The sequence below is a fragment of the Rhinichthys klamathensis genome, unplaced genomic scaffold (assembly GCF_029890125.1).
Source record: "Rhinichthys klamathensis goyatoka isolate OS25496 unplaced genomic scaffold, OSU_Roscu_1.1 h1tg000160l_1, whole genome shotgun sequence".
Lineage (NCBI taxonomy): Eukaryota > Metazoa > Chordata > Actinopteri > Cypriniformes > Leuciscidae > Rhinichthys > Rhinichthys klamathensis.
In genome coordinates, this window is record NW_026606694.1 from 1,209,746 (window position 1) to 1,236,042 (window position 26,297).

Consider the following 26,297-nt stretch of genomic DNA (forward strand, 5'->3'; position numbering starts at 1 on the left):
ACACTCAACTACTCTTAACAGTCTCAAATCCCAAACTTTCTCTTTCAAATCAAACAAACAAAAGGCTACTCAGTCTCAAAACTCTTAACATTCAAATCACAAACTCTCTCTCTGCTCAAAACACAATATCTCCTGACTTCCTGTAAAGGAAGTGATGTCTCTTTTTAAAACAAGCTGCACCAATCAGGATCGAGCAGCAATCATCGTGCAGGAACCAATCAGATGGGCGTTCCAATCATCCTGCAGGAACCAATCAGATGACGTTCCTAAACAGACACACTGAGAGACTGACAAAACAACAGAGATAACAAAATACAAACCATAGGGTCGTAACAGTCACCTTTGATCAATTTAATGCATCCTTGCTGAATAAAAGCACCAATTTCTTTAAAAAACCTTACTGACCCTAAACATTTGAATGATAGTGCATGTATTTGGTTTAACTCAATGTGATCATGGCAGGTCCTATGACATCAGTATTTACCCAGTGTTGCCATAACAATAAGGGCTGTGATCAAATGGTTATGTTTATCTGTGGCTGCAGTTATGAGATGGACCTGCCTTGTAATGAACACTGGCAAGGCAAGGTTTGTGTCAGTGTGCAAAAACAAACACTCAGGCGCATGCAAGGGTATTTGTCTAGATGAGAGTTCACCACTAACCGCACTGGCTGTTCTAATGGCAGAGTTGGAGAACAGAGACGGTGGGATGCTGATTATATCCCAGAAGCCACTGGAGGGGCTCGTGGGGTTTTAGCCACAGAACGTCAGCACTGGTGCTCCAAAAATCACAAAAATTGAGGGTTGGTGGAAATGAACACCATATGATTTGTAGATTGGGTACAAATATTAGGCCCTCATGCAAGGACATTTTTTGCTTCGTTTCAGTGTGTACACAGGCTGTTTCACAAAAGAAAAGACTATATTATAGATGTGGTGGGCACAGGCGTTAAATGAAATATGAAGCAAAACAAAATGTGAATAGGGTATATGTTGAACGTCGCATGACCAGACCGGAACACTGATCTCATCGTATTCGCACAGCATAGAAAGGAGACTGGGGCTAGTTGTCACACAGTTGTTATCTGTATTGAATATTATTGTTTCAATCAAAATCACACTTTTACTGATTTGCATTGTTTTGTTTAAATTTAGTTAAAAAGCCTATAATTGGCTTTTTGATAATGGCAGGTTCCACTGTGACAATTTCTACAGTACGACAACATTCTGTGCACATGTGTTGTTTCTTAACACACCTTTGTGGACTTTTAATTCAACCAATGTGTTATTCCTCTTAACACAGAAAGTGTTGAAATCATGTACACACCAGTGTTACAGTTGCACAATTTGTGTCCAATGTGTGTTATAATTTTTTTTATCTAATTGAACAAAACGTGTATGCAATAAAAACACAACAAACTCAATGAAAGGTCAATGTGTATTCAGTGAAAAATCTTTCCTGGGCAATGATAGTGAAAATGTGTAAAGCATTCAACGAATGCTTATTCAGAAAGAATAATAAATACATAAAGAAAGATAAAGAAAGAATAATAAATTAAATAAATAAAGATAAACCTTGAGAAGTACTGTAGGGGTAGGGGTGTAACAATATATTGTGTCACAATATATTGCATTAAAAAAATGTAATAGTGACAATGTGCATAATTCACACAAAAGGAACATTTCTGTGTGAGAAAAAAAAAAGTTTACAGAGTTTTACATTTACCAGAGCCTAAACAGATGCATAGCCTATATGTAATTTTCAAATCATTCACGTCACCTCACATTCCTGTTAACGAATGATTTATTTACAAAGATTGTAATGAGAGCTTCCAACGTTTGTCCTGTGAGTGATCGCATTTAACTGTAGTGTTATTGCAGGTTATGTGTATAATGCTCAGTTTCAGATTCCATTTGTGTGCTCAGCCATAATTTTCAGAAAAGCAACCGAGGTTTCTGGCACCTGTAGTGTGGAGTTAAATCTTGTGATTTACAGTGGCTTTGATGTCTGCCACGAAATCTCATTTTCCATTGTGGTTGTCTGTTTGTGCAGTTTGGTTGAGCAGTTTTATCCTGGTGTCATTGTTGATTTAAAAAAGAGAGAGAGAGAGAGCTTGAGGGAAAAAAAATGATAGTATTTTTCCAGATAAAAGCTGAACAAATGAAATAAAAGTATGTAGAATGCACAGGATGAATCAGTCTATCATAAATTAATGAGGTCCATTCAGTCACATTGGTTACTCAAATATTTACATAAATAAATGTGCAGCAGTGTTTTACAAACTGATGGAGTTAAATTGCAATAAAGCTCCAGACCTCGAGGGGTGATCCAAAGCACAGAATCTCTTTAGTTAACCACATCAGATGAAAAATAACGCTGTAAGTCTTTCCCTGACTGTGGCCTGACCACAGCTGGCCATATTCCCCTGCCGTTTAGTTCCGGCCCACAGAGAAACACCCTCATCGACTGGGAGAGTGAAACTTTGCACTGTTTTTGTTTCAACTTCAGAATTAAATAATATTTTTTGCAGACATTCACTGTAAGATATGAATGCTTGCTGTCATAATAATTTAACTGATCTTTCTTTTTATTCTTCTTCTAGTGTCATCATTGTTTGTTGTATTTCTGCATTGATGTTTAATAAGTTACGCTTAACCCTTGTGTTCTGTTCGAATTCTGTGTACTCCCCTTATGGACCGGGTCAAATTGACCCTAATTGGATTCAATACAATTCCTCAAAAATCACACTATGAAAAATAACAAAGATTTAGATACAAACTGTAAACTTTTAATATCAACATTTGTCAAACATTACAAAAACATTATATCTGAAAATATGATTTATGAAAATGTTTTTAAAACATTTTTTAAAACAGTTTTGTTTTGACAAAATTGGAAAATAAACAGTATACAGATTTTTTTTTTTGCATATTTTTTTTTTATTACTTTTTTTTTTACTTTTTTTACATTTTATGCTTTGAACATCGTAACTGAACAAAAAAAATTGCTGTATAATGAAAATTTTTCATTTTCCTAAGTTAACTTTCCCTAGTTTCCTAAGACCTATTTTCCTAGTTTCATTATTCACTCACTGGGAAGTGAGAAACCAAACATAACAAAAACATACATCAAATAAATGTTTTTTATTTATTTTTTTGGCTCTGTGAAGCTGCCTTTGAAAATCCTACATAAAAGTTTTGGTTAAAAGCTAGGTATTTTAGATATTTTGAATATTGAAATGAGAGCTTATTTTATTATCTGTGTCTGACAAAGATTTTCATCTGTAATTTGCAAATAATTCTGAACACTGTAATTTTAGCTTTTTCAAGTGTGTTTGGTTAGGGTTAGATCACTTTTAGATGCACTTGCACGTTAGAACTGGTGTTGAAGTGCCCTGACATACAGAAAATAAATGTTTTTATTTTGTGTCTGTACAGTTGCTTTTGAATGGCTGTCTATGAGGGTCAAATTGACCCGCGAACATCACGAACGTAACAGTAATTTTGTTTGTATATGTCAAAACACATCAGCATGTTGAAACTTTGCATGCATGTTCATCATGATAAATGAGAAAAAGTCACAAAATATCAAGCAAAAAAAACAAAGGTTAACCAGTATTTCCAACAACTTGAAAATTGAAACGGGTCAAATTGACCCGCAACATAACACAATCAGTGCTATTTAAAGTTATTGAAATATTATTGAAATAAACATAAGACTGTAAATAATGATATGATCAGTAAGTCATGGCAACTTATGTTTTTACTTTGCTTTAATTCAAGTTATACAAGATTCAACTTACATTTTTTTAAGTCAGTTTAATATAATTTAAGTTGAAACTCTTTGGAAATCAATTAGGCCCCGTCAATTGTTTGGTTAACCATTTTCTTCAAAATAACTTATTTTGTGTTCAGCAGAAGAAAGAGATTTGGAACAATTTGAGGGTGAGTAAATGATGACAGAATTTTCATTTTTGGGTAAACTACCCCTTTAAGTTATTCAATTGAAACAAGTGGAACCGTTTTTTTTTACAGTTTGCTGCATATGCTATAGATCTATTTAAAAGACATTCATACTTTTAGACAAATTGAAACTGGTCAAAAGTGACAGTAGCATCACAGGAATGAATTACATTTTAGAATATATTAAAACTGAAAAGTGGTTTTAAATTGTAATATTTCACAAGTACTGTTTTTATTGCATTTGTTTTATCAGTAACAATGAATTTATCAAACAAATGCAGTCTTAGTAAGCATAAGCTATTTATTTCTTTAAATGTAAAAAATAAAATAGTCACCCAGATGTGAAATGAAGACATAATTGGATTGTAAATTGGACTCTTGAGATTCTCAAGGGTTCAGCAGGGGTGTTTTCCAGTTGAGTGTGAGAGAAGGGGAAGTAAGCAAAGGGGCAGAAACAGGCCGCACGGTTCCCACACTATGATGTAATGAGCCAGTGGCAGGGGCAAAGGGATCCTTACAGATTTACTGGAGACAGTAATGAATAACAGACAGAAGAACACAGTAATGTCTCAAGATGATCTTCTTTATCTTTCTTTGAGCTGAAATGCCACATGCAGCTCATGCCCCCACTACAGCAAAACAAACCCAGACACTTGTGCAAAACATTTGTAGAACATATGTCAAACATTCACACACACATGCCTAAACTTCAAATATGATTGAATTCTGGCAAATATATAATTACTTTTAGATTTATGGATTTATGTGATTGGATGGCTAGAAAGTGAAGGTCAAACAAATAACAGTGAATGTAACTTATTTCTATAATTTTATATAATAATAATAATAATCATCATCACCAATCATAATAATATCAGCAATTGGTATTATTATTGTCAGCATTTTAGTGCTGTTGCACTTTAAGAAAGCTACTTATCCAATTAAATTATAAGACATGGAACTATAATAATAATAATTATTATTATTATTAGACCAAATTAATTAATTACATTTACTGCTGTTTGTTTGACCCTCACTTTCCTTCATAAAACGGAGCTAGATTTGTTGAAAAGTGGGCCAAAGTCTTGATCCGTTGATGTGTGGTGGTCAAAAAAAGACAGTCTAAATCGAAGCCCTTCAAGCAACGTGTCTGACAGCACTTGTCCTGTGCCAGTGTGTCTGAATGGGCCTGTCCACAACCTCTTACATTCAATTAGCCAGAAACAAGTGCGCTTTGTGCTGCCTGTGCTAAAGGCCAGCCCATTGCCTTCCCAGTGAACACACAGCAGACACAAACTTTTGAAAGTTTTTCAGCAATGCTCAAACCCTCATGCCTTCAATGTTCATGACCTGAATATCAAACATAGAGGGGGGAAAAGATGAATTGACAGGCTTGTTTAAGCATTAAAATATGTTGACACGTTTGATGAGTTAATTAGCTGATTTTATCATATAAATCCAGAACTAACTTGCTAATTTTATCTTTTATACGTGTGGCTCACTTTTCCATTTTATTTCAAAACAAATTAACGTTAAATAATGATATTTGAGTCATTTTTTCTCTGCGTACCCACTTGCGTGTGCCTTAAATACAGTCCTGAATGGAAGCGGGTGTAGAGTTGTTGAAGTGGACACAAAGGAGGAGGGTCTGCGTCTCTGTAGTTGAGAAGTATTCCAGTCACTGAGAGAGTGTGTGGGTGGAAGAACCAGTCTCTCGTGTTTATTGGTTCCTCCTTGATGCTGAAAGGAGGATGCAAGCAGCAGCAGAGGACTGAAGGACTGAAAATTCTAACCATTCACTCCCACTGATAGCAAAACTGTGTTCAAGAGAACAGTCTGACCTATCATAACATAGACACACAGTAGCCTAGCCTTTGTTTTCACGCATGATTTGTTCATTTTTTCTGAACCTGTATGAATGTCTTCTGTTGAACACAAAAGAAGATATTTTGAAGAATGACAGTAACCAAACAGTTGATGGACCCTATTGACTTCAAATTTATTTTCCATACTTTGGAAATCAATGGGTCAGCTGTTTGGTTTCCAACATTCTTCAAAATATCTTCTTTTGTGTTCAACAGAAGAAAGAGACTCATATAGGTTCGGAACAACAAGAGGGTGAGAAAATGACAACATTTTAATATTTGGGAGATTCCTTTAACATATTCTTTTGAAACTTTATTTTATATTGTTTGAGAGGCAATACAGTTGTATTAATTTATTATAGTTTGCACAACAATGACACATTTCAACCTGAAGATTTTAACCCAACCTTGGCCAACAAATTAAATAGGATACAGACATTTGTTTTTTAAGGCTATTATGAAATCAAGAACTATTTCCTGGGAGGCAAGGTGCCTGATAGGGAAATGTTTATGTAGAAATAGATAGTGGCTGTTCTCCAGATAAACCAAGTTCCTTTGGCCTTTTCATTCCTGCAAGACTTGGGGAGAGGCACTATGAGTTAAAGCCAAATAAATAATAGAGAGCTTGGTCTCCTGTGGTATCTGTTGATGACTCATCTATAAACAGCACTTATTTCTAGCAGTACTATAACGAGTAAAGAAAAATAAAAATTATATATTTTACCTAAATAAATAAATAGTATTTTTGAACAAAAAAAAGTTGTACATTCACATGAGATGAAGACTACAATCATATCAGCAACCTAATAAATGTAGATGTATTTCACTTGAAGTGATTATTCATGGGGACTGACATGTTGAGACGTGATCCGCTGAATACTAATTTTATAATTAATTAATCACAGGTGACTGCAAAAAGGACATTTCTCGCATTGGAAACTTTTGATTTACTGCTGTCACGCCTCTAGGTGTCAGTATAAAGTCCAAGATGATACCATATCGGTCAGCACAATAAATTCATATTGGCCTGGTTTCACAGAAATGGTTTACATTAAGCCAGGATTAGGCCTTAGTTTAGTTAGGACATTTAAGTAGCTTTTATAAACATGCATTAGACAAAAATATTACAGGTGTGCAATATGAGACAAAACAATGGCACTGATATATTTTAAGATATGTCAGTGCAATTTGCTTTCCGTTAAAACAGCTCGTCTGGGACTAGCTTAAGCCTTGTCTGTGAAACCGGGGGATTGTCACTATAGATAAAGTCAGACTGTCAGACTTACCCTTTTAATATTTAAATACATGAATAAAATTCATTTTATTAAGAATCATAACTGAAAAATGACAAAATCTCAAATAGATATGGCTCTCTCTGTCAAATGCTTTGTACTCTTCACGAACACTTTGGGTTTTTTTTAGCCAGCATGACCCATCTAAAGCAACAATAAGTAGACAAAAATATGCACAGTATTTAAAGTCAGCTTGAAACAGAAGTTGCAATAGCCTAGTCTTTATATATATCACAACAGGGAAGACAATACTATCACAGCTTCCGTTTCATGCCGACTTTATGGGTGCTTCTCAAATAGAAGGCTGTGTAGTAAGGCTGCAAATCTCGACTGCCATGTCATCAAACGTGTCAATAGAGTGATGCAGGGATGACGGATTTTTGTAGGCTAAAACCCAGAAACGAGTTAGCATTTTAGCACTTCCTGTCATCCTGTCGTCAATGGTTTTTTGGTTAAATGTATGAAATGAGGTGTGTGGTGAACACAAGCTCAAGATATCTTCACATTTTATTTTACAATATAAAATACATCAGTAATACCCTCTTGTAATTTTTCAAGCTCTTACTTGTCTTGTAAAAGGCGGTTGCTAACAAGTGGCTAAATTGGGCTACGGAGGTTGTCAGACAGGGACATTAAACGTAATCAGCTGAACAGGTAAATTAATACTCACTTGTCTGCATTCACAGCCTCGTCGTGTTTCACAAACTAATATAACTCAAAATTCCAGGAAAAAAAAAATTTAACAAAGACTGAAAGACTTGTTGGAAGCTTAATGATGGTGACGGATGGTGAAGTCATGTGACTGTGATGTAGTTTGTTTAAAGCTTTTAACTTTTGACTTCTGCAGCGGCCGATTGTATACACTTCAAAATTCATTCAAGTTGTATTCATTTGTGAATATTCATGATCACAATGAACAAAACATAAGAATTTTGTTAGTCACATTAATTTCTGCAATAATCCAATCGGGGTTTTGTTGAGGGAAACAGGGTAATGCTAACTCCGGCTGGGCCTACAAAAATACGTCCTCCCTGCACTACTCCATTTGAAGGATCCGCGGAAGGCAGAAGTCATTTCACATCCTTCATTCAGGTCATTTTCAAGGATGCATCAAGTGTATTATTTGTGTCCTTCAATCACCCACAATCCTTTGCACACATTACTATTAATGAAAAAGAACTGATGCGAAACAATCCAGCACTGAGCTTGAGTTCATTCAGTTTATTATGAAATGTAAGACAAAAATGTTATCTTTTTTTTTGGTGTAAATTAATCACTTAACACTAAACTGCTAATAATGTAAGCCTGCACTGGGAGACAAAAGACACTTGTCATTCACTGTATAGAAAGCCAGTTAACTCTTTTCCTGGCAGCGTTTTCAAAAAAAAAGTTGCCAGCCACCACCAGTGTTTTTGACCATTTTCACAAAATTTTCTTGGCCCACAGAATATTTTGTTGTATGAATATCTGAACAGTGACTCGCGAACAGCCTCACAAGTTTTACTTGTATAATATACATGAGTGAAACAGCTTCACGAACAAGAAAAAATGTAGGGACTTGATTTTGTCCATCAGGAATTAGATTGTTTTGGGTTGGTATTGCTGTGATCGCATGTGAGTGTTTGTTCCACCCTCACACCAGATCAGAGAAAAGAAGAGATTGCTGCAAGAGGGAGGGCGAGTTATTTTGATTAAAGGCACATGAGGGCAGATTAATTAAAAAAAATAAAATAATGATGTGCACAGATAAATCATTTATAACAAATTCCACAATGTTCCATAAAAATAAGAATTGTCAATTTTGAATTAATGGTGACTATAAAACGGAACACATCAAACTGTGGAATAATAATGGACTATCAAAACAAACAGTCCTAAATGAGAAACGTTTGTCACCTCCTTTGTTGGTGTTGCACTAAATTAATTCACTCCCCTGTAAATTAACATTGGCGAACCACAAAGAAATCCTTGATAGGACAGAGGTGACCATCTGGAATGACAATGACAGGAACAGAAAGGACTATTAAATGACAAGCAAATTCATATGCATTACTTAATTGCATTTATTGACTATTTGAGGGAACAAATGCACTAGTGTTATGACACAGGGTTGCAGCATATTGAATTGGGGTCATGACTTTTAAGGTCTCTGTTGGGGATTTCTGTATAAAACAGATTTATTGGCAGAAATAGGGAAAGATAGGCCTATAGCGGTGCCGTGTGATTCAGCCTGTGCCAACGGCTGAGCATGCCATTAATATCCATACACTGCATGAGGCCGTACGTCACTCGCCCCGCTGACAGGGAAGATAGAGCACGGGACTAATTAAATGCATACAATACACACTGAACATATGGATAAGCTTACAAGGAAAACTGATAAGGAGTGTTTACATACCAGGCTTCCCCAAATCACTCCACTCTTTCATAACACAATGGAATGTGAGGAGTTTGATTGATGGAAAACAAAGTACTCCTCCAACAGCTGCTTGACCCATTATGAACACTAGATAGTATAAGAACACAGTGTTTCTGAGCTTGAGGTTGAAAAGGTCCATTGTACTGATATTAAATTCACCTTAAAATGAACATTCTGTCATGATTTACACTCTTGTGTCCACTACTGCATTTATTTGCAGTAGTGGACACAAGTATATGTTACTTTTATATATCAAAAATACAGTAAAAACAGTAATAACGTGAAATATTACATTTTTAAATAAAATGGGTAACGCTTTAGATTACAGCCCGGAAAGTACTGTGTAATTAAGAGGAATTTACAGAGTAACTTTAGGTAATTATAGTGTACCTATAAAAGTACTTGCATGTAAGTATAAGGGAACAATATGTAAAGTTTGGGGAATAAAGGGGTAACAACCAGGAGAATTAAAAAAATATATTTATACTGTTATAGAACTAAGGGGAACTTATTCTACTATTATGATACAACAATTTTACATTTGGGAGCAATTTAGCGAGAACATACACTGTGTACCTTTTTGTAATAGTTGTGTACCAATACATATATGCTTTTTTTAAATGACAGGGTACATATCTATGCATTTACAGGTCCTTCTCAAAAAATTAGCATATTGTGCTAAAGTTCATTATTTTCCATAATGTAATGATAAAAATTAAACTTTCATATATTTTAGATTCATTGCACACCAACTGAAATATTTCAGGTCTTTTATTGTTTTAATAGTGATGATTTTGGCATACAGCTCATGAAAACCCAAAATTCCTGTCTCAAAAAATTAACATATTTCATCCGACCAATAAAATAAGTGTTTTTAATACAAAAAAAAAAGTCAACCTTCAAATAATTATGTTCAGTTATGCACTCAATAGTCAATACTTGGTCGGGAATCCTTTTGCAGAAATGACTGCTTCAATGCGGCGTGGCATGGAGGCAATCAGCCTGTGGCACTGCTAAGGTGTTATGGAGGCCCAGGATGCTTCGATAGCGGCCTTAAGCTCATCCAGAGTGTTGGGTCTTGCGTCTCTCAACTTTCTCTTCACAACATCCCACAGATTCTCTATGGGGTTCAGGTCAGGAGAGCTGGCAGGCCAATTGAGCACAGTAATACCATGGTCAGGAAACCATTTACCAGTGGTTTTGGCACTGTGAGCAGGTGCCAGGTCGTGCTGAAAAATGAAATCTTCATCTCCATAAAGCTTTTCAGCAGATGGAAGCATGAAGTGCTCCAAAATCTCCTGATAGCTAGCTGCATTGACCCTGCCCTTGATAAAACACAGTGGACCAACACCAGCAGCTGACATGGCAACTCAGACCATCACTGACTGTGGGTACTTGACACTGGACTTCAGGCATTTTGGCATTTCCTTCTCCCCAGTCTTCCTCCAGACTCTGGCACCTTGATTTCCGAATGACATGCAAAACTGAGCAACAGTCCAGTGCTGCTTCTCTGTAGCCCAGGTCAGGCGCTTCTGCCGCTGTTTCTGGTTCAAAAGTGGCTTGACCTGGGGAATGCGGCACCTGTAGCCCATTTCCTGCACACGCCTGTGCACGGTGGCTCTGGATGTTTCTACTCCAGACTCAGTCCACTGCTTCCGCAGGTCCCCCAAGGTCTGGAATCGGTCCTTCTCCACAATCTTCCTCAGGGTCCGGTCACCTCTTCTCGTTGTGCAGCGTTTTTTGCCACACTTTTTCCTTCCCACAGACTTCCCACTGAGGTGCCTTGATACAGCACTCTGGGAACAGCCTATTTGTTCAGAAATTTCTTTCTGTCTTACCCTCTTGCTTGAGGGTGTCAATGATGGCCTTCTGGACAGCAGTCAGGTCGGCAGTCTTACCCATGATTGCGGTTTTGAGTAATGAAACAGGCTGGGAGTTTTTAAAAGCCTCAGGAATCTTTTGCAGGTGTTTAGAGTTAATTAGTTGATTCAGATGATTAGGTTAATAGCTCGTTTAGAGACCCTTTTCATGATATGCTAATTTTTTGAGACAGGAATTTTGGGTCTTCATGAGCTGTATGCCAAAATCATCAGTATTAAAACAATAAAAGACCTGAAATATTTCAGTTGGTGTGCAATAAATCTAAAATATATGAAAGTTTAATTTTTATTATTAAATTATGGAAAATAATGAACTTTATCACAATATGCTAATTTTTTGAGAAGGACCTGTATACTTTTCTTTTTTTTTTTTATAGCAAAAGTGCAGATGTTTAAGTTTGGGCTTACATGTTTCAAGGCAAGAAAAGCTAAGACTATTGCAATTTTTTTAAATACTGGGAAATATATCTTGTTTCATGTGGTTACAGGGTAAGTGGTGCTTGTATAATAAATAAAGGTTTCCGAGTCAGTGATATAAGATTGTGTGTATGCATTTTTATTGTACTTACCCTGTAACTACATGGAACAAGAGGGTAACAAGCACCACTTTAATTTACAGCCCGCAATGTCTCACTAACCCTGTAACTACATGGAACAAGGGGGTAACAAGCTACATGAAACAAGAGTATCTTTCCCCAATATTTAAGCAAAAGTTGCAATAGTTTTCGTTTTCAGTGCACTTTTGTTAAAAAGATTACTTTATAAATGCATAGATATGTACCCTGTAATTTTTTTAAAAGCCTATACAGTAGGCCTATGTACTGGTTCACAATTATTTCAAAAAGGTACGCAGTGTATGTTCTTGCTAAATTGCTCCCAAATGTAAGATTGTTGTATCATAATAGTAGAATAAGTACCCCTTAGTTCTATAATACTTACAGTATAAATATTTTTTTTTAATTCTCCTGGTTGTTACCCCTTTATTCCCCAATTTAAAATATTGTTCCCTTATACTTATATTGTAAGTACGTTATAGGTACACTATAATTACCGAAGGTTACGCTGTAAAATTGCTTTAATTACGCAGTACTTTCCGGGCTGTAATCTAAAGCGTTACCATAAAATGTACAAAAACAGAAAACAGTTAAGTTTAATTTGTTCCTGTGATGGCAAAGCTGAATTTTCAGCATCATTACTCTAGTCTTCAGTGTCACATGATCCTCCAGAAATCATTCTAATATGCTGATTTGCTGCTCAAGAAACATTTCTTATTATCAATGTTAAAAACTGGAAACAAGAATCCATTTTTTCAGGATTCTTTGAATTAAATAGAAGTTCTTTAGTAACATTATAAATATATTTAGTGCCACTTTTGATAAATTTAATGGATCCTTGCTGAATAAAAGTATTAATTCAAAAATATATACACTGTCCCAAAACATTTAAATGGTAGTGTAGCTTTGAGCTTGAGACTGAAACAAAAAACACATTAATTTGTCTTGGTAAAACCTGTAAATGGGCTATTAACAGTCAAGTGTTATTTCAACCGATTATCATCAACGACTAGATTTATTTATGAATACATTTCAGTTTGCAGCTGTTGGGAGAAACACTGATGCAAGTTGATAATCACCTTTAATTTGCGGTTTTAGTAAAAAGCCATCAAAGCTCTCCATGGAAATTCCTTTAATGAGAGGTTTTATGCCCATGTGCAGCTTTTAAAGATCATTAATGATTACAACAGCAATTTTGCTCTATTTTTAAACAAACATCATTCTTCCTGTTTCTAGTTTTAAGATTTCCACCTCATTAATGTTCCAGATCTGATGCTTTTTAACTAAACCTGCTGTGCTGCTATTTAAAGGCAGCAAATGCCAGAAAAAGTGCTGGAAATGGGCTTGAATCATTAGATGATGTTAATTTAACCATCATAAGTAATGGCTCATTAAGAGTCCTATTGTTAGATATCGCATAGCCGAAAAGAAATTTCACTGCAAAGCGTTGTGTATAATATCCATGTATTTAAGGATTATTGTGTGCAAAATTTTGTAGTCTACAACATAGTACTTTCCTGAAATACCAGCAAAACACATCTGAGCACAAGAGCAGGTTTAAGACGCCACCTTCTGGACAATTTAGACAATAAATTCTGGAATAACAGGCCTTTAAAGATCATACTGTACAAACCTGACATCAATCCACTAAACTAATAATAATCATTTAAATTAGAATTTATGATGAACATCATTGCCAAACAAACCACTGATTTGATCTTGAAAGGTTATTTTTCAAAAGCAGCTGCACTTTCACGGTTTAATGCTTTTATCTTCATAAGAGAGGTAACACTGCAGATGTTTTACAGACAGCATACAAAATTATATTCGTCTATATATTGAAAATTACAAGTAATAATTAATATTAATAATTTTAATAGAATAACAGCACAAGGGACAATGACAACTGCAACAAAAGTGGATAAAAAAAAAGTGACATTTTAAGTAAAGAATCAGGTAACAGAAACAAAATCAGCCAAAATTTCCATTCTACTGTACGTCAAAAACACTTACAGTAAGTGCTATTTGTTTTAAGCTTTATAAAATACATTAAAAAGCAGGGAGCATTTTTATTTCCTTCAAGGAAAAGTACTATAAAATAAGTTACAGTACAGTGAATTTGTCTAAACTGACTTTGTTCCCGTCTTCCAGCCTTAAGTAAGCGTAGACATCGAAATATCAGAAGTACATCGTACAGGAGTAAAAAGATGCTTTGTTCTTTTATAAAACACTTATTTCCCCCCTTTAAACAAGCAGGAAAAATTGCCAAGATGTCAATAATTACATAAAATATAGGTGTACGTGTTCATTAGTACTACCACACGCACGCACGCGCACACACTCACAATCACGCACAACCCCACACACGCTTGTTTTGTACAGCTTTCTGTTCAAATGTTGCATATCAAATAACTTTTAATCTTTGTGCTGAAATAATTACAATTCTGTTCTAATTACTTCATGGGCATGAATACAAAAAACAAAACAGACAGATTCTTCATATTTGATATAGTGTGGCCTAGGGGGCGCTCACACGTCGTCAGCTGGCAGAGGCGGGATGTTGAATCTTGGTCTAGTAAAGAAAGCCATCTTCTCTCTGCATCAGGAAAGATTGATACATTTAGCATTTATCAGAAATTCCCTCCATGCTTTGGTGTTGATTAAAGGTTTATTAGTTCACCCAAAAATGAAAACTCTGTCATTAATTATTCACCCCATGTCGTTCCAAACCAGTTAGACTTTCGTTCATCTTCAGAACACAAATGAATATATTTTTGATGAAATCTGAGAGCTTACAGGCCCTCCTATCGACAGCAACGTAATTGTCACTTTCGAGGCCCAGAAAGGTAGTAAAGACATCGTTAAAATAGTCCATGTGACAACAGTGCTTCCACTTTAATTTTAAGAAGCGACAAGAATACTTTTTGTGCGCAAAAAATAACGACTGTATTCAACAATTTCTTCTCTTCCGTGTCAGTCTCTGATGCTGTTCATGTTGTAAACACAATGCAACACTTCCGGGTTCTATGTCAGAAAGCCGGCTCCAGTGCCAGGAGCTGAACAGAGACCGACACGGAAGAGAAGAAAAAGGTGAATAAAGTCGTTATTTTGGGGGGTTTTAGCGCATAAATAGTGTTCTCGTGGCTTCATAACATTATGGTTGAACCACTGTAGTCACATGGACTATTTTGACAATGTCTTTACTACCTTTCTGGGCCTTGAAAGTGGTAATGGCGTTGCTGCCTATAGGGGGGTCAAAAAGCTCTCGGATTTCATCAAAAATATTTTAATTTGTGTTCTGAAGGTTAACTAAGGTCTTATGGGTTTGGAACGACATGATAATCAATGACATAATTTACATTTTTGGGTGAACTAACCCTTTAATAGATGGAAATGTTATGAAAGACTCACTTGAACGTCTGCACGGGGAGGGGTTCTTTGTGGCTCTGGCCCCTCATCTGCAAAACCTCTTTTGAGGCTTTTCGCAACCTCCTTTCAGCAGCTTCCTCCTGCCTCTGCTCCTGCCTGCTCTGCTTGGCCTGCAAGACAGAGTTAAGGGGAGAGAAAGAAATAATCTCAATTCACAACGTCTTAGAATTGTGCCCTGTCTCTCCCTTTCTTTACCTCTGCTTATATTCACGTCAGTCATAGTTGTAAAAGTATACATTTAATACTATTTTTTCTTAATAAGTCTGTTAAATTGGCGTTTCACCAATGTACTCTGTGGTTTTAATTCCATCCGAATAAAAATTTGCAATGGTAAATGGTCAAGTGACAAAATGCCACATGTAATAGTTAAATTAGTTATACATCCACAATACAATACAAAATTATACAATAGGTATAATTAGTAAACATCAGGTAATTAAATGTCATTTATGCATAATGTTAATTTATACAGTAATTATACTATTGTTCATTGTTAAAGGGGTCATATAATGGTACATGCACTTTTACAAGTTGATTGTACTGAAATGTGTGTTGGCAGTGCCTGTACACAACCATCATAAAATGATAAAAATCCATCCAGTGGTTTTGTTTTAATCTCCTTATATGTTTTCCCGTCTCAAATCGAGCCGTTCGAGCGCTCGGAAGCCCCTCCCACGATTGTTGATTGACAGCGTTTCAACACAGACCCGCCCTCGCTCGTGAGAGCTGTCAATCATAGTCTGCGCGGACCGGTGCGGTCATTGTTGATATGCTGGAGCACTGTCTATGAGCAGAATGGCGTCTAAGCGATTGTGGTGTTCTGTTCTTGGGTGTAATAACGAACACAGTCATTTTAATGTTCCTAAATCCGAACCGCTGAAGACGCAGTGGCTGAGTTTGTTTTCGAAGGGAATATTCCCCACGAGCAACATCAATGCTTTCATGTTTGCGCGAATCATTTCTCACCAGACTGCTTTATAAAGGAGAGTCAGTATAAAGCTGGATTTGCTAAGAAGCTGCTCATGAATAAAGGATCGGAACCTATTCGTCTTCCTGCTGAACCTTCAGAAGAACTAAATTGAGTGTAACGTTTTATTAATCTTTATATTAATCTTTATATTAATCTTTGCAAATCGCTAGCTGCACGCTTCACAATGAATGCGTCTAAGGTTTACACTTAGGGTACATTACAGCATGTTTTCTATGTATGATGTTCTCAATATAATTCATAATCCCACGTTTATACTGAACGTTTATACTGTATACTTATTGTGTTATTGAGTTACAAACGGTGTAGCACAGAACAGAGAGGCGGGGTGAGCAAAGCTCATTATCATTTAAAGTCATATGCACTGAAACGGCGTGCTGAAAACAGAGCTGTTTTTGACCAGGTAAAATAAGTGTTTTCTTACAATACTAATGAGAATTTTTAATTAAAGTATATTACAAACTTTTAGTTTAGACCCTAAAGAATCATACTAGCTTGTACAAAAATGGCATTATATGACCCCTTTAATTCATGTTCCTTCCTCTACAATAACGAAGTTTTATACAACTTGACATCATGTTTTTTTTTTTTTTTAAAGAAATGTATACTTTTATTTAACAACGACGTTTAATTTACCAAAAGTGTAAATGTTAGAATGATTTCCGAAGGATCATGTGACACTGAAGACTGGAGTAATGAGGCTGAAAATCCAGCTTTGCCGTCGTAGAAATAAGTTACTTTTTTAGAATACGTTAAAATCGATAACAGTTGTTTTAAATTCAAATAATATTTCACAATAGTACTGTTTTTACTTTATTTTTCATCAAATAAATGCTTCCTTGGTGAGCATAAGAGACTTCTTTCATGTTCGTATATAATACAAAAATAACTCATGTTAAATCAATACAATTTCAAATATTAAAAAAGTAAGTGAAGAAATTAACCTAGATTAATGAATGCTGTAAAAGCATTGTTAGTTCATAGCTAAAGCATTCATGTTAGCCAAAGTGTTACCAAATTTACAAATCTGTGAGAAATTTAGAAAGCAGCAATGCAGATGCAGAAAAGACATATAAATGGGCAGTACCTGTCTCTGGGCCTCACGTAACAGGTTTCGGAAACGCTCATCCCGCAGGGCCCAATGAGGGAGGTCCGCGGGGCCGCGGGGGCCCTGCATGGGCTCCTCCAGCCTCAGTTTGAGCTCCCGCAGAGCGGCCAGCTCCTCGCTCAGCTGCCTCTGTCGTGTACGGCAGGCCTGGAGGTCCAGCTCCAGGTCCAGAGAGGTACGTGTGGGCTGCTCAGCCAGAGAGGAGCGGTGAGACTGCTGCGGCCACGTGAAACGGACACATACAGTAAGTACACTTCCAGCGCAAAAGATTATTAAATGTGTGTAACACAGCTACATGGTCATTCCAACCTGTTTATATCGCAGAGTCCGTCGCTCTAGAGTGTTTCTGATGAAGGGGGATTTCTTTGGTAGAGTAGAGCTGTCACTGTCACTTCTGTACAACTGTGAAGGAGGGAAATTAAAGGGAAAGTGATGCATTGTAAAGCTGTTTTTTTTTATTGATGCAAGATTCATCATTCATTTTATTTTAATCATATATTTTGGTTTGAGACCACTAATTTTTAATTTAAAAATGTTTACACTGTAAAAAAATGATTTTCTTACCGAGAATTTTTGTTTTGCTTTTCAGTACAAATATCTAAACATTCTTAAATAAAGATACATTTACTTGAGAAGCAAAATAACGTAAGATATTAAGTCTCGTATCTTGAAAAATCGATCAAAATTACATAATCTAATAAATAATCTTGTTTTCCCTTTGAATTACGTATGTTTTTTCTGACTCCACTGGCAGATGTTTTTCTTGTTTTAATTTTCTTGTTTTGATCAGTTTTTCTGAAAGCACATTATTTTGCTTCTCAAGTAAATGTATCTTACGGAGCCCCTAAAGGGACATGGTGAAGAAAAAGTATATGAGATGGGAGGAACAATTATTTGGCAATGCTTTTGCGTTCTCTCGCAAATGTTTTGCGTTCCCCCGAGAAACTTTGCGTTCATCCGCAAAGAAAAACAAATGTTTTGCGAGCGCATGTAATATATAAAACATTTAGTGGCTTAATTTCAGTATTGTGAATATTCATGCAAGATATCATTCCTGTGATCAAAAAAATCACTCATACTGACTTTGTCAGATCAGCCATCACTAACCCATTGTGTGAAGTGTATGTTTCTACTTACCCTGCAGACGTACTGACTGCGCGCTCCAGGTGAAAACGTCTGAGATCTGACTATTGTGCTGCTGCGCATGAACGGTGAGCTGTGACCCCAGCGTCCTGCCCTTTCTTTCGGCCGCATCCTCATTGGCTCAGGAAACACACCTTCTGTGTTGGTTGCCTTGTCCACCTGAAAAAAACAACAACATACAAATGAAATTTGTTCAATGATCTATTAAAGGTTAGTTCACCCAAAAATGTCGATTACAACAGGAAATAATATTAACACTCCCTGAGCGTTCAAACAAAAGCCTTTTAAGAAATTTGCATTTAACAGAAGCTTAACAGACAAGCAGACCAGAGCATTTAAAAGCAGAAATGTGCAGCTTGTATTTTTGTTAAATCAATTTCTAAACAACTTTGAATATTGCATAAAGTCTAGAAAATTGATTGTTTAATAATAGGAGGACAATTCATAAAGTTGCTATGACTTTTGTAACACTTCACAATACCTTTACAATTGGATTTCTCTCTGCAGGCTGGAGACAGCGTCTCCCAGAGGTCACGCAGATACCTTCACCGTAAAGACTCTCAGGACAGGGAATGACAAACGCTGTACTGTTACTGCAGCCGCTGTCCACTGACTCAGCCTGCCAACTCCTAAATCACACACAGCAGTTACAGCATCATCTGATGTGTGTGCTCTTAGTCATAAGCTGAAAGGTTTATTGGTTTAAAGAAAGAGAGTGAGTGTGTGGACCTCTCAGAAACCGCCTCCCCTGTCTCTTCCTTCCTTTCCAGCTCCTCTTCACTCCTCTGTAACTCTTTCTTCATCTCCTCCAAATGAGTCATCACCGACACCTACACGAAAATGGGCAGCAGAGGAAAGACATTTTTTTGTGATGTTAAAATATTTTGTATGTTGATTTCTTCAGCACAGTGTAAACACTGTGGAACTTATCATTGTTCTGTTTGTTCAGCAAATCTTTATGAACATTAGAATAAAATATTTTAACATTAAACAGGCATGTGATCAGCTAAGAACAACATGACTATTTAATAATAATAATAATAATAATAATATACAATACTAATATTTTAAAAAGTACAATAATTATATTCAAAAAGTACCATACTAATATTTATGGGTGTCTTAACATTAAACTAAATTTATTTTGGCAGAAAACTCTTAGAAGACCTTAAAGGCAGGACTATAAGTCAGGACTATTCTTATTTTTTATTAGAAATGATTTATCCATACCAGTCATTCTAAATTATTTATCTGTGCAAATCATTTATTTAATATTTAATTCATGTGCCCATGTAATCTTTAATCAAAGTAACTTCCCGAGATGCAACCAAGATGCAAGTCCCGCTCTGCTTTTTTTTTTTCAGTTGAGAAGCAGTTTCACTTGCATATACAGTGCCTTGTGAAAGTATTCATACCCCTTCATTCTTTTCACATTTTGTCATTGTCAAACTACTTTAAATTACTTTTTTTCAGATCAATCTACACTCCATACATGATAATGACAAAGCAAAAAACAGATTTATGACAACTAAACAGATTTATTGAAATAAGTACACTGCATAAGTATTTGTACCCTTAACTCAGGACTTAGTTGAAGCACCTTTACAGCCTCAAGTCTTTTTGGGTATGATCCGACAAGCTTTGCACATCTGCATTTGGGAATTTTCTGTCATTCTTCTCCTCAGATCCTCTCAAGCTCTGTCAGGTAGGATGGGGAACGTCGGTGGACAGACATTTTCAGGTTTCTATAGAGATTGAGTTGGCTCTGGCTCAGGCTCTGGCTGGGCCACTCAAGGACATTCACAGAGTTGTCCATAAGCCACTCATTGCATTGCATGATCCTGCCACCACTACACTTTACTGTTGATGAACAGTGCCTGGTTTCATCAGACCAGAGAATAATGTTTCTCAGTCTGAGAGAGTCCTTTAGGTGCTTTTTTGCAAATTCCAAGTGTGTGTCTTCACTGAGGAGAGGCTTGAGTCTGGCCACTCTGCCATAAAGCCCAGATCGGTGGAGTGTTGCAGTGATGTTTGTCCTTCTGTAAGTTTCTCCCATCTCCATATATGATCATGGAGCTCAACTAGAGTGACCATGAGCTTCTTGGTCACTATTCTTTCTCAGTTTGGCAAGGAGGCCAGCTCTGGGAAGAGTCCAGGTTGTTCAAATCTTCTTCCATTTAAGGGTTAGTTCACCCAAAAATGAAAATTATGTCAGTAATTACTCACCCTCATGTTGTCCCAACCCCGTAAGACTTTCGTTCATCTTCGGAACACAAATTAAGATATTTTTGATTAAATCTGAGAGCTGGATCACTCCTCCATAGGCTTCTTAAGGGATCGAATCTGGCCGGCCCAAAAGTTATTAAAGTCATCATTAAAATAGTCTGAGTGACTACAGTGGCTCAATCTTATGTTTATCAAGCGACGAGAATACTTTTTGTGCACAAAAAACAAACAAAAATAACGACTTTATTCAACTATTCATTTCCTTCCCTGTTGGCCTCGAGATTTCACGTAGTGAAACTGCGCAAAGCTTCTGTGTTGTACGTCACACGCATCACACACATGACCAGCGTCGGCCAATGGTGAGCCTGCGTGTGACGTGCAACACAGAAGCTTTGCGCAGTTTCACTACATGAAATCCCGCGGCCCACAGAGAAGGAAATGAATAGTTGAATAAAGTCATTATTTTTGTTTGTTTTTAGCACACATCGCTTGATAAACATAAGATTGAGCCACTGTAGTCACTCAGACTATTTTAATGATGACTTTAATAACTTTTGGGCCAGCCAGATTCGATCCCTTAAGAAGCCTATGGAGGAGTGATCCAGCTCTAAGATTTAATCAAAAATATCTTAATTTGTGTTCCGAAGATGAACGAAAGTCTTACAGGGTTGGAACAACATGAGGATGAGTAATTACTGACAGAATTTTAATTTTTGGGTGAAATATCCCTTAAAGGATTATGGAGGCTACATGATTCTGTGAACCTTCAATGCAGCAGAATCTTTTTTGTAGTCTTCCGCAGATCTATTGCTTGACACAATCTTGTCTCTGAGCTCTACAGGCAGTTATTCTTACCTCATGGCTTGGTCTTTGCTCTGATACGCATTTTCAGCTGTTAGACCTTTTAATGAGAGGTGTGTGCCTTTCCAAATCATACCCATTTGCCACAGGTTAACTCCACTCGAAGTGAAGTAGCACCAAGTGAAATTGGAATGCTCCTGAGCTAAATTTCAAGTGTCCCAGAAAAGGGTACGAATAAAATGCAATAAAATTATTTCCGTAAAAAAAAAAGAAAAAAAATTGCAAAGTTGTCACAAATCTTTTTTTGTTGTTGTTGCTTTGTCATTATGCTGTATGGAGTGTAGATTGATGTAAAAAAAAAAAAAAAAGTAATTTGAAGTAGTTTAACATAAGGCAGCAACATAACAAAATGTGAGAAAAAAATGAAGGGGTACGAATACTTTTTGCAAGACACTGCATGTCACAAGACGATTGCGACTTCTGTTTCATGCCAACTTTAAAACTTCTCTTTTGGTTGACAACAGATTTATAAATGATTCTCATTATACATTTGGGAAGATGGTTGGCGCGTTGCATTTTCAAATGCATGTTATAATTGACCAAAGACTCAATTAAAATGAGAAAACAAATTAGTAAAACATAAATGCCACAACTGAACTAAAAAGAAGGAACAAATAAGTCGTGGGAACAAATTCTTAATGTCATCAGAGTGAGTAAATGATGACAACATTTGGATTTTTGAGTGAATTATTCTTTTAATTAAAGCATAATGGCAGTCAAGGGTCAGAAAAGTGTCCAGTGTTGTGATCTCACCTCAAGCTTGCCCTGCCCCTCGTTCTTTTCCTCCTCCTCATCCATAATGCGGCTGGGTTGAGTGAGGCGGCTGTGCTCGGGCCTGTGGTTCTCTGTGCTGTGGATCTGCACTTTGAGCCACTGGAAGATCATATCTGTGCTGCAAGCACAGTCTGTCAGCGAGACCTGAGCAGAACCCTGATCCACAAACAGACACAGGTCAGCATCACATCATCTCACAGCAACAAGCGTGAACACTAAAGCTACACATTTTACATACAGCGTGGTCCAAAAATACTCCTAATTTGATTCTTTTAGTGAATACAAAATGATTCATTACAACTTAAATGATCAGCATGCTATTTCTGAGTGAATTTTTAGTCTAACCAGTGGCTCCTCTTGAGTGAGGGGTCCTACAGCGCAGAGGTTTAACTGTAAAGCATGGGCCCCGGGGCCTCCAGCACTCAGGGGGATCCGGAAGCCCTCATTAAAGCTGAGAAGAGATTGAGGCTCCTGGGCCTTACAGCAGTAATATGTGCAGGGCCGACTGGAGTCCACCGGGAGAACATGAACCTTCACAAATCTGAAAGATGAAAACAAGGAGATAAAGCGCCATGTGAATGTGCACGTGTGTAAATAGTTTCTGCAGGGGACATCAGTGCAGTAGAGCAGAGTGAGTGCATTAATGGATGTAAGATGGGAGTACTTACACTTTGCATCCATCTCTAATGGTGGCCTTGCTTAAATTTCTCATCTGAAGGACATGCAGCAGCAAAAACATGCCATTTGAATCATATCTGCAAAAGAGCCGCCCAGAGTGAATGAATGTTTTATTAAGAGTGATTTGGTGGTTTATAATGAGGGAAGTATGCATGTATGTGTATGAGAGTGTGTGCTGCTTACAGAAGACCAAGCTGAATCTGAACTGGCTCTGAGGCTGTGACGTCTTGAGCAAAACTGACTTCTTCTGATTCCTCTGTCCTACTGGAAAGAGACATTTAGACAATTATAACACAGCAATGCATTAACATGCATGCAATTATACACAACCGTTCACAGTTTGGGGTTGGTAAAATTTAATTTGTTGTTGCAGTTTTGAAAAGTCTCTTGGCTTTATTTATTTGACCAAAAATACTGTGGAATATTATTAGAATTTAAAATAAATGTTTTCTAATTTAATACATTTTAAAATATAATTTATTCATGTGAATTTTCAGCATCATTACTCCAGTCTTCAGTGTCACATGATCCTTCAGAAATCAATCTAATATCCTGATTTGATGCTCTAGAAACGTTTCTTATTATAATCAATGTTGAAAAAAGTTGTGCTGCTTGATATTTTTGTGGATACGGTGATGCATTTCTTCAGTGTACTTTGATGAACAAAGTTGAAAAGAAAAGCATTTATTTGAAATAGAAATATTTTGTAACATTATAAATGTCACTTTTAAACAATAGATACTCGTTACATAAAATATTAATCTTACTAAGGAAAATCTTACTACTGTTTCAAACTTTTGTGTGTGTGTGTGTACATTTGTGTACAGGATATAACGATAATGTGTGATAAAAAAGTACACATTCCAAAGTAGGTACATGCCAATTTGAAGATTAAAAATATATATATTTGTAACTTAATGTTTTTTCACAACCCAAATTGTATTATTATACAAAGACTGTTTACATAGTATTTTTGGGAGCTTGACAACCCATGGTCAATACTTTATCAATTTTCTTTTATGGGTTTGGAATGGCATGAGGGTGACAGAATTGTTGGTAAACTATCACTTTAAAGTCTTTATCTTTATTACAGAATATCCTCTCACCTTCTGCTCCAGGCTTCAAACACCCCACTGTCTGTTGCCAAAATGTCTTCATTTACTCCTGCAGACACTCGTCTTGCTCTTCTGCTGGTCCGACTTGCACTTTTAGAGCGTAGGGTTACTCCTATATGGAGTCACATATATACACACACACACAAAACAAAAAAATTGAAAATGTAAATAATTGTTAACATCAAAACAGTGCGACGTTAAAACGTTAACAAAGATGAATAAATACTGGAACAAATGTATTGCGATTTGTTAGATAATGTTAGTTAACCCATTAACAAAAGCGAACTAATGGGACCTTATTGTAAAGTGTTAAAAAATGTTAACACATTTATTCAATTTGACATCATTTATTCATTTGAACAAAAATGCCTTCTTTATAATTTATTTATAAGCATTTCAAATAATAATTACATATTTATTTAGTTTCTATTCTGAATGCCTTAACACTTGAACAATGAAAAATATGAGATTAATTGCAACTATACATTTTAAATCGATCAGTCAGTTGCAATTTCCAGGTCGTTATTCATCACCTGTGGAGTTATGCGTTCCTTGGAGAACTCCGTCTCTATGGCTCTTCCCTTCCAGGAGGTGTGCAGTGGCTGGGATTCCCACTTCCCCTTCCCCAGGAAGAGTAGTGTGCTGCTGGGATTGAGTCTGGTTCCGCAGCCCTCTGCTGGCCACCTCCATGTACTCCTCTGTCATCTGGGCCAGAGGACAGTCCTGGGGGACCGAGTGATAGGGGGTGTCCATGGGGGAGCTGGGAGGGGAGAGCGACGAGAGCGAGGACCGAGAGGAGAGAGAGGTGAGAGACTGCGGTGTGTCGTGTGAACGTTTTGGGCCGAAGGCTGAACCGTCCCTACTGTGGGTCTCCAAGGGGAGAAGGTAGCGGAAAGAAGGGTCCAGAACATCAGAGTTTCCTTCTGTTCGCTCATACTGGGGTAGGCCGTAGATGTCGGTGAAGCTGACGGAGCTGAGAGAACCACGACTGGATGCCAAAGAGCCGCGACTGGAGGCTAAAGAGCCACGGCTGCTGCTGGAGGACACTGTCAGATTACTGGCTGATAGGCTGCACACAGAGAGAAATGGTCATTTTGGGTTGATGTGGTTAGACATCCTGTTATTTGTCTTAGAGTTTTTATCATTACCTCTTTTGATTAGGGGTGCTAATTGATAAAAAAAAAAGAAAAAGAAAAATCACATCACATGATATATGATATGATATGCTGCTTATTTAAATCAGTAGCCAATAATATTCTATTCTATCAATATCTGCAGAGAAAAAAGCCAAAAAAGCCAAGATATTAATTGAATGGAAAAGAGGCTTCAAAAGTCAATATGTTGTTTATTTTATTGAAAGTAAGTGTATTAGTGGCTTACAGTCAAAATAAATCCATACTTTTACATTAGTTATTGTTATTATTAAAATAAATAAAAGCATAATAATTAAATATATATTAATCTATATACACACACACGGTCAGTTTGACCTTAATTCTCTCATTGATTTTGGTATTATTATTATATGATAATTACATACATGTGTTAAACTGACAGCTTTAGTCTTGATTTCTGCCCTCTGAATCAGGTGTGTATGAGGGTGTTCAGGTTGTGTGTGATGTACCTCTTCAGTTGAGAGTGTAGATAGGTAGTAATACGGGTGGCTTCCTCCAGTTGCCTCATAAGTACATTCCTTTTCTCCTGCTGTAATATCCTACACAACATACACACATTTGATATAGATAATGATACAGATTTGCCACATTTATTGAGTCAGTTTTAACTAACCATTTGATGTCTGCTTGATCTCAACGAATCATAGACTGTAGATCACAAATGCAATACTATTTGTTCAATTGTTCATTGTGCACAACTGGAAATGATTTCAGTGCATAGTCTGCCGTATACGATTTGTTATGTAATTTAATTTTGACCATCATAAGAAAATGCTATTCTACCATTTTATGGCTCCTAATGTGACAAAGTAAACCCATCAATATTCA

At 36.6% G+C, this 26,297-nt stretch overlaps 1 protein-coding gene across 3 annotated transcripts in view; it reads right to left on the reverse strand.

Annotated features, from left to right (window-relative positions):
- Positions 1 to 13,419: 13,419 nt before the first annotated feature.
- wwc3 (WWC family member 3) overlaps positions 13,420 to 26,297 on the reverse strand; it is a 52,488-nt gene continuing 39,610 nt past the window's right edge. Inside the window, exons 10-23 of one of the 3 annotated variants that reach the window (XM_056258848.1) lie at positions 25,919 to 26,008; positions 24,828 to 25,363; positions 24,286 to 24,406; positions 23,363 to 23,440; positions 23,170 to 23,256; positions 22,847 to 23,042; positions 22,481 to 22,657; positions 19,370 to 19,470; positions 19,122 to 19,269; positions 18,635 to 18,799; positions 17,807 to 17,899; positions 17,477 to 17,713; positions 15,384 to 15,511; positions 13,420 to 14,568 (exon numbers count right to left, since the gene is read on the reverse strand). In XM_056258848.1, the coding sequence (XP_056114823.1) occupies positions 14,502 to 14,568; positions 15,384 to 15,511; positions 17,477 to 17,713; positions 17,807 to 17,899; positions 18,635 to 18,799; positions 19,122 to 19,269; positions 19,370 to 19,470; positions 22,481 to 22,657; positions 22,847 to 23,042; positions 23,170 to 23,256; positions 23,363 to 23,440; positions 24,286 to 24,406; positions 24,828 to 25,363; positions 25,919 to 26,008 (2,224 nt within the window). In that variant the 3' untranslated portion in view covers positions 13,420 to 14,501. Of the gene's footprint in view, positions 14,569 to 15,383; positions 15,512 to 17,476; positions 17,714 to 17,806; positions 17,900 to 18,634; positions 18,800 to 19,121; positions 19,270 to 19,369; positions 19,471 to 22,480; positions 22,658 to 22,846; positions 23,043 to 23,169; positions 23,257 to 23,362; positions 23,444 to 24,285; positions 24,407 to 24,827; positions 25,364 to 25,918; positions 26,009 to 26,297 lie in introns of all 3 variants that reach the window. The other 2 variants (XM_056258847.1, XM_056258846.1) reach the window with 2 other exon arrangements.